Raw genomic sequence first — 6,310 nt, forward strand, 5'->3', positions numbered from 1 at the left:
TTGTGAATGGCAGTTCTAAGAATATAAACCAGGTCACCTAACTGTAAGCCAGTCCAGCAATTTATCCCTTCCATGAATGAAAGTCTCCACTCTGCTGTACGTGAGGCTATTGGTGGTGGCTCTCAGACTCTCCAGGGCATTCAAAAATTCTCAACCATTCTCCCATCTACCTCACCCCTGCAAGCCACAAGAGATCACCACCGAGCCCACATCCCACCTTAGGTGAGGCTCCAGCTTCACATCCCTACCCTTCCCCATCTACCACACCTTCCCAACCATTAGTGGTAGACATAATTTGGGGTTTAGGTCTTGAAAGATTTCACTGTGGCTTCCCACATATTTTGGACTTTTAAAATCATCCACGAGGGAAGAAAAAGTTGGGGGCCAAGTTGCCTTTAATACACATGTGGCTATTAACATAACTTGGAATGTTCCGTCTTTAAATAGGAACTTTTAGGCCTCTTCTCTTTGAGGAATGCTTGGAAAGAACACTAAATAACAATGTTGAAAATTCTTCCTGAGCTTCAGAGCCCCCCTCCTTGCTGGCCACTTACGCCGTGGACAGGCACTACACTGTACGACATGGGCACTGCTTGGGGAGGTAATTGTGCACAGATGATGTGGTCGATGCTGGAGCTGGAGTGGTTCTTTTCTTCTTGGCTCTTTTTCGATAGAGCGAATTGAAACATAAAATTGCCGCCAGTTTAAACAGGCTGTTTTCAAATTATAAATCTGTAGTGTTGCTTCTGAATGCTCATCTTGGCATCATAAACAGGTGTCTTTATCTTAAACCTATTTAGTGAAACATCAACAACTGAAATGAATTTACTTACTGGTAAACACGAGTGTCAAATGACGTGGCAACACAACGGAAAAAAAAAATGCCAGGGCCCTGGAATCACTCTTTTTACATAAAATGGTAACTGGCATTATTAACAACAACAACAACAACAACAACAACAACAACAAAAAGCAGTTAAACAATAGATTCTAGATGAAGGCATGCTAAATTAATTAAGTCTTTAGTGAAGCTAACTAGCAATATTAAGAAATGGAAACGTGCTTAGACTTTATTGGCCATATTTGACTTCTGTGCACAAGCAGAGAGAATAAAACCTGTTGTTTCCTTGACCTGATCTTACTCCACTAGGCTGCAGGCTCCTTGGATATTAAGAAGTCACAATTACTATTCATAGAAGTGTGGAGAGTTGTTACTAAACTATATTATTCACTGACACTCTTAGTTTATAACCAGAAATAATAGGGTACACTGTTCTTGTTATATTATCAGATTTTTTACTGCAAGACAAACCAAGTCCAATCCACATTCAAAGATTATAGGTTTTAGTATAAAAAAAATCACTCATTTCTCAAAGACCCAAACTGTATTTAGAACACCCCAAGTAAACCCCAAGCTTCTTGCTGGCTCTCCTGTCTGGTTCCCCTCTCTTCCCAACACCCAGAACCTCTACCTACTCAACACATAATCATTTGCTCTGACATAACAACAGACCCACTTTTCTGGAAATACTGATGCGCATTCATCTCTTTTTTCCCTCCCTATACCCCCAACAATAAAACTGTTACATATATTAAGAGAACACAAAGCAAGAGTGCTGGAAATCTCCCCCAGAAAACTGCATCCATAGTCTTGACCCCTGGCTTTGTTCTCTTTCTTGTCCCTCAATAGGCATCCAAACTGTTATCTCAAGTGAGAAAAGATCAAATTCCTACATCTCCAATATGGAATGTAGACTTTGCAGGTAGGCTTCTTGGGGATTTCAGCTGGTCAAAAGCAACTAACTCCTTTTCAGCTCTGTGAAGAGTGTCAAAGGCAGACAGCCTCTAAAATTAAAATATTATAAAAATAATAAAAAGGAGACCCTTCCGAATTTTTTAGGGATCCCTGCTGTTAGCCTCTTTAGCTACCTACCTCCTAAAAATCATTTATGTCAGTGGATAGAGCGGGAACAGCTATTAGAAACAGAAGGGAATAGTATAAAAAAATAATAGTAATTTGTGATGTGTTTTTCAATGATATAAATCAGGAGTGGTGCGAAGAAGCAAGGGTTTTCGAAAAAAATTCTATTTGGTGCTGGAAATACTGAGCCTTTTTTTTTTTTGGTTAGCTGGAGTGTGCCAGCTTTTTCAGACGGGAGGAATGCTGAGTGTCAAGGGGTCAGGATCAATCCGGTGTGAGTTGATGAGGCAGGAAGGTGGGGAGGAATGCGAGGAATGTCCCTGTTTGTGTAGGACTCCATTCAGCTCATTGGCGAGCCGGGGCCGCTCGGAGCGTATAAAAGCCGCGGGCCGCCCGCCTCAGCCTCACACAACAACTCTTCCCGCTGAGAGGAGGCAGCCAGTGCAACTCCAACCCCGCGACCGACCGCCTCCCCCCACCCCGACGGCAGCCGCCCCGGCCGACAGCTCCCAGACCTCAGCTCGGAGCGCCCAGGCACCCACCTCCGGCCCGAGCCCGCGACCCAGCGCCGGGACCGCCGCGCCCACCCCGCCGCCGCCCGCCGTCCTTCCCGCCCGCAGCGCCCACCATGTCCGCCGCCGGCCTGGGCCTGGGCCCCGTTCGCTGCGCCTTCGTGCTCCTGTTCGCCCTCTGCGGCCGGGTAAGCCCAGAGCCCCGCGGCGGCCGGCGCCGGGGGAGGGCGTGCGGGCGGGGCAGGGCCCAGGGCGCCGAGCGGCGTGCGCCCGCTGACCGCCCCCTCCTCCCCGCAGCCCGCCGCCGGCCAGGACTGCGGCGGCCCGTGCCAGTGTGCGGCCGCGCCGGCGCCCAGGTGCCCGGCCGGCGTCAGCCTCGTGCTGGACGGCTGCGGCTGCTGCCGCGTGTGCGCCAAGCAACTGGGCGAGCTGTGCACCGAGCGCGACCCCTGCGACCCGCACAAGGGCCTCTTCTGCGACTTCGGCTCTCCGGCCAACCGCAAGATCGGCGTGTGCACCGGTAAGAGCTGCGGCCCGCCTCCGGGCCCTAGTGTCCCGGCCTCCGCCGCACCCCCCCCCCCCCCCCGGAGCCCTGCTCCCCGCGCATCCCCGACTCGCCTACTGCTACCGATGCCTGACCCTTGCATCCCCCCGCCCCCCTTGTTCCCTTCCTCTCCTTCAGCTAAAGATGGTGCCCCCTGCGTCTTCGGAGGAACGGTGTACCGGAGCGGAGAGTCCTTCCAGAGCAGCTGCAAGTACCAGTGCACTTGCCTGGACGGGGCGGTGGGCTGCGTGCCCCTGTGCAGCATGGACGTCCGCCTGCCCAGCCCTGACTGCCCCTTCCCGCGGAGGGTCAAGCTGCCCGGGAAATGCTGCGAGGAGTGGGTGTGCGACGAGCCCAAGGACCACACTGTGGTTGGCCCTGCCCTTGCCGGTGAGTTGAATCGGCCTCAAAGTCAGTGTTGTGATCCTGCCCCCCGAGGGCTGACTCCTAACTTTGCCAAGGGAAGAGGGAAATGTCTTATCCTGGCGTCTTACCTTGTGTTTGTGTGCCCTGCTCTCACAGCTTACCGACTGGAAGACACGTTTGGCCCAGACCCAACTATGATCCGGGCCAACTGCCTGGTCCAGACCACAGAGTGGAGTGCCTGTTCCAAGACCTGTGGGATGGGCATCTCCACCCGGGTTACCAATGACAACGCCTTCTGCAGGCTGGAGAAGCAGAGCCGCCTCTGCATGGTCAGGCCTTGCGAAGCTGACCTGGAAGAGAACATCAAGGTACATTTTCTGCTCCTATTAACTAATTTTCCTGGAATCATAATGGATAGGATCAAAGTTGGGTCTCACCGCCCTGGTTATTATAGACCTTGTATCTCCAAAAATATCTAACCATCGAGCTGTTTTGCTGGAATGAGATGTTGTGTAATAGGAACCCCCAGCTTTCCACTATGAAATTCTCCACCCTGTTAGTTAATTCAAGACATTCCAAGAGAGGCTATGTCTATTTTTGGGAAACTGGCAAATGAGACTAAAACTTCCTCTCCTCAAAATATAAACAAAAGTCAGACAACTTAAGACTAAAACACACAGAGCTTGAAGAAAGCCACTCCCCTTAATAGAGTCATTGATTTTTTTTTTTTCCTTCGGCTTTGTCTTCCTTAGAAGGGCAAAAAGTGCATCCGTACCCCCAAAATCACCAAGCCGGTCAAGTTTGAACTTTCTGGCTGTACCAGCGTGAAGACCTACCGTGCTAAGTTCTGTGGCGTGTGCACGGATGGTCGGTGCTGCACCCCGCACAGAACCACCACTCTGCCTGTGGAGTTCAAGTGTCCCGACGGGGAGGTCATGAAGAAGAATATGATGTTCATCAAGACCTGTGCCTGCCATTACAACTGTCCCGGAGACAATGACATCTTTGAGTCCCTGTACTACAGGAAGATGTATGGAGACATGGCGTAAAGCCAGGGAGTGTGAGAGACATCAACTCATTAGGCTATAACTTGAACTGATTCACATCTCATTTTTGTGTAAACATGATTTCAGTAGTGCAAGTTATTTAAATCTGTTTTTCTAACTGGGGGGAAGAAAAAGTCCCACCAAATTCAAAATATTGTGCCATGTGACCTTCAAATAGTCTATCAACCCAGACACTGGTTTGAAGAAAGTTAAGACTTGACAGCGGGACTACATTAGCACATAGCACCAGAATGTATACTGAGGTGTGGCTTTGGGAGCAGTGGGAGGGCACCTGCAGAAACGATTGTCATCTTAAAGTAGCATGTGCCTGCTCTTGGGAGTGTAATTGAAAAGGAAAACTTTAGCATGCTCACTGACCTCCAGCGACAGCTAGGATGCGCGTTCTCCAGCCTTCCTGAGGCTGGGTCAAGTTCTTCTTTAAGTCAGAACAGCAGATTCCACTCTGACATTCTGATTTGAATGATACTGTTCAGGAATCAGAATCCTGTCTATTAGACTGGACAGCTTGTGGCAAGCGAATTTGCCTGTAACAAGCCAGAATTTTTTTTTTTATTGATACTGTAAATATTGTGTGTGTATATATATATATATTTGTACAGTTATCTAAGTTAATTTAAAGTTGTTTGTGCCTTTTCGTTTTTGTTTTTAATGCTTTGATATTTCAAATGTTAGCCTCAATTCTGAACACCATAGGTAGGACGTAAAGCTTGTCTGATAATTCAAAGCATGAAATGGATATTCAAATGGAAATTCTGCTCATCAAAACAGATTGTTTACTGAATATGAGGCAGTGATGTCCTTGGAAGTCTGATCTGTCAGTTTGAAATGTGGTAGCCTCACTATTAATGAACAAATGGCCTTTATGAAAACGCGAGTGGCTCTGTATAGCTGATCAGTTTTTCCACCTGGAAGCATTTGTTTCTACTTTGACTATGACTGTTTTTTGGACAGTTTACTTGTTGAGAATGTGACCAAAAGTTACATGTTTGCACCTTTCTAGTTGAAAATAAAGTATATATTTTTTCTATAAAAAGTGTGGCTATTCACTTACTCTTCTAAATATTTGAGTTTTCTTGAGTATATAGGGGAAGCTTTTATGTGTCTTAAAACAATTCATCTATAATTTTTTAAATCTCTTATATATACTGATAAATTGGTTAATCAGTTAAATAGAATTTTACATAAACCTATTTCACACTGAATCAAGTGTCACAAACTTGCAGGCATACATTGTGTGTGTGTATATATATATGTATATATATACACATAGTATATATGTGTGTGTGTGTGTGTGTGTATACAGAGTACACGGGCATTTTTTGTTACCTTCACAGTACTTTATAGACATTTAAATTCAATTTTCTTTGGATAACTAGTCAAACCCCTATTGGTTACACTTGGTCTTGTTTACATTTAATACCCCTGGCCATTTCAGGCATTTAATTTACAACCTTTCACATCACAAACTAGTCTATGTGCCTTATACATAGGAAAGGTTTTAACTATTTTTTGAGTTTGTATGCTCTACTATAGATCTATTTCTGAACTTTAATAATTTCACTGCTAAATCTGCGAAGTATAAAATCTGCATTTAAATGGAACCATTTGATAAGTTGCATTTTTGTATAATTCTGTTTTCAGTTGCCATGATAACCAATCACAAATAGATGATGGCCTAAGTAGAAAAGGGGCATAATTTCTATTAACATTAGTAGAAATTTGTCTTAAAAGCAACATCTCCATTGCCCTAAGCTTTGGAGTATCAGATTTCAAGATCAATAGCTTACCAAGTAGTTGGTCAGTGACAAAATGAAATTGTTCAAGAAGCCTGGAAATTAGATACTGGACCTAGCCAGGCCTCTTCCAAAAAGTCAACTGAAGTAAGTGGCAAACAAAAATA

At 46.0% G+C, this 6,310-nt stretch overlaps 1 protein-coding gene across 1 annotated transcript; it reads left to right on the forward strand.

The window, feature by feature from the left end:
- The first annotated feature begins 2,549 nt into the window (after positions 1-2,549).
- Positions 2,550-5,434, forward strand: CCN2 (cellular communication network factor 2). Its single transcript, XM_032407852.1, has 5 exons — positions 2,550-2,621; positions 2,731-2,953; positions 3,116-3,367; positions 3,500-3,711; positions 4,096-5,434. The coding sequence occupies exons 1-5, from the start codon at positions 2,550-2,552 to the stop codon at positions 4,390-4,392; spliced, it is 1,056 nt and encodes a 351-aa protein (XP_032263743.1). The 3' UTR covers positions 4,393-5,434.
- The last annotated feature ends 876 nt before the right edge of the window (positions 5,435-6,310 follow it).

The sequence above is a fragment of the Phoca vitulina genome, unplaced genomic scaffold (genome assembly GCF_004348235.1).
Source record: "Phoca vitulina isolate PV1807 unplaced genomic scaffold, GSC_HSeal_1.0 scaffold9, whole genome shotgun sequence".
NCBI lineage: Eukaryota > Metazoa > Chordata > Mammalia > Carnivora > Phocidae > Phoca > Phoca vitulina.

Coding starts and splice junctions, on each gene's coding strand:
- CCN2 (XM_032407852.1), top strand. CDS start 2,550: ATGTCCGCCGCCGGCCTGGGCCTGGGCCCCGTTCGCTGCGCCTTCGTG. Junction 2,954..3,115: donor CAAGATCGGCGTGTGCACCG/GTAAGAGCTGCG, acceptor CCTCTCCTTCAG/CTAAAGATGGTGCCCCCTGC. Junction 3,712..4,095: donor ACCTGGAAGAGAACATCAAG/GTACATTTTCTG, acceptor TGTCTTCCTTAG/AAGGGCAAAAAGTGCATCCG.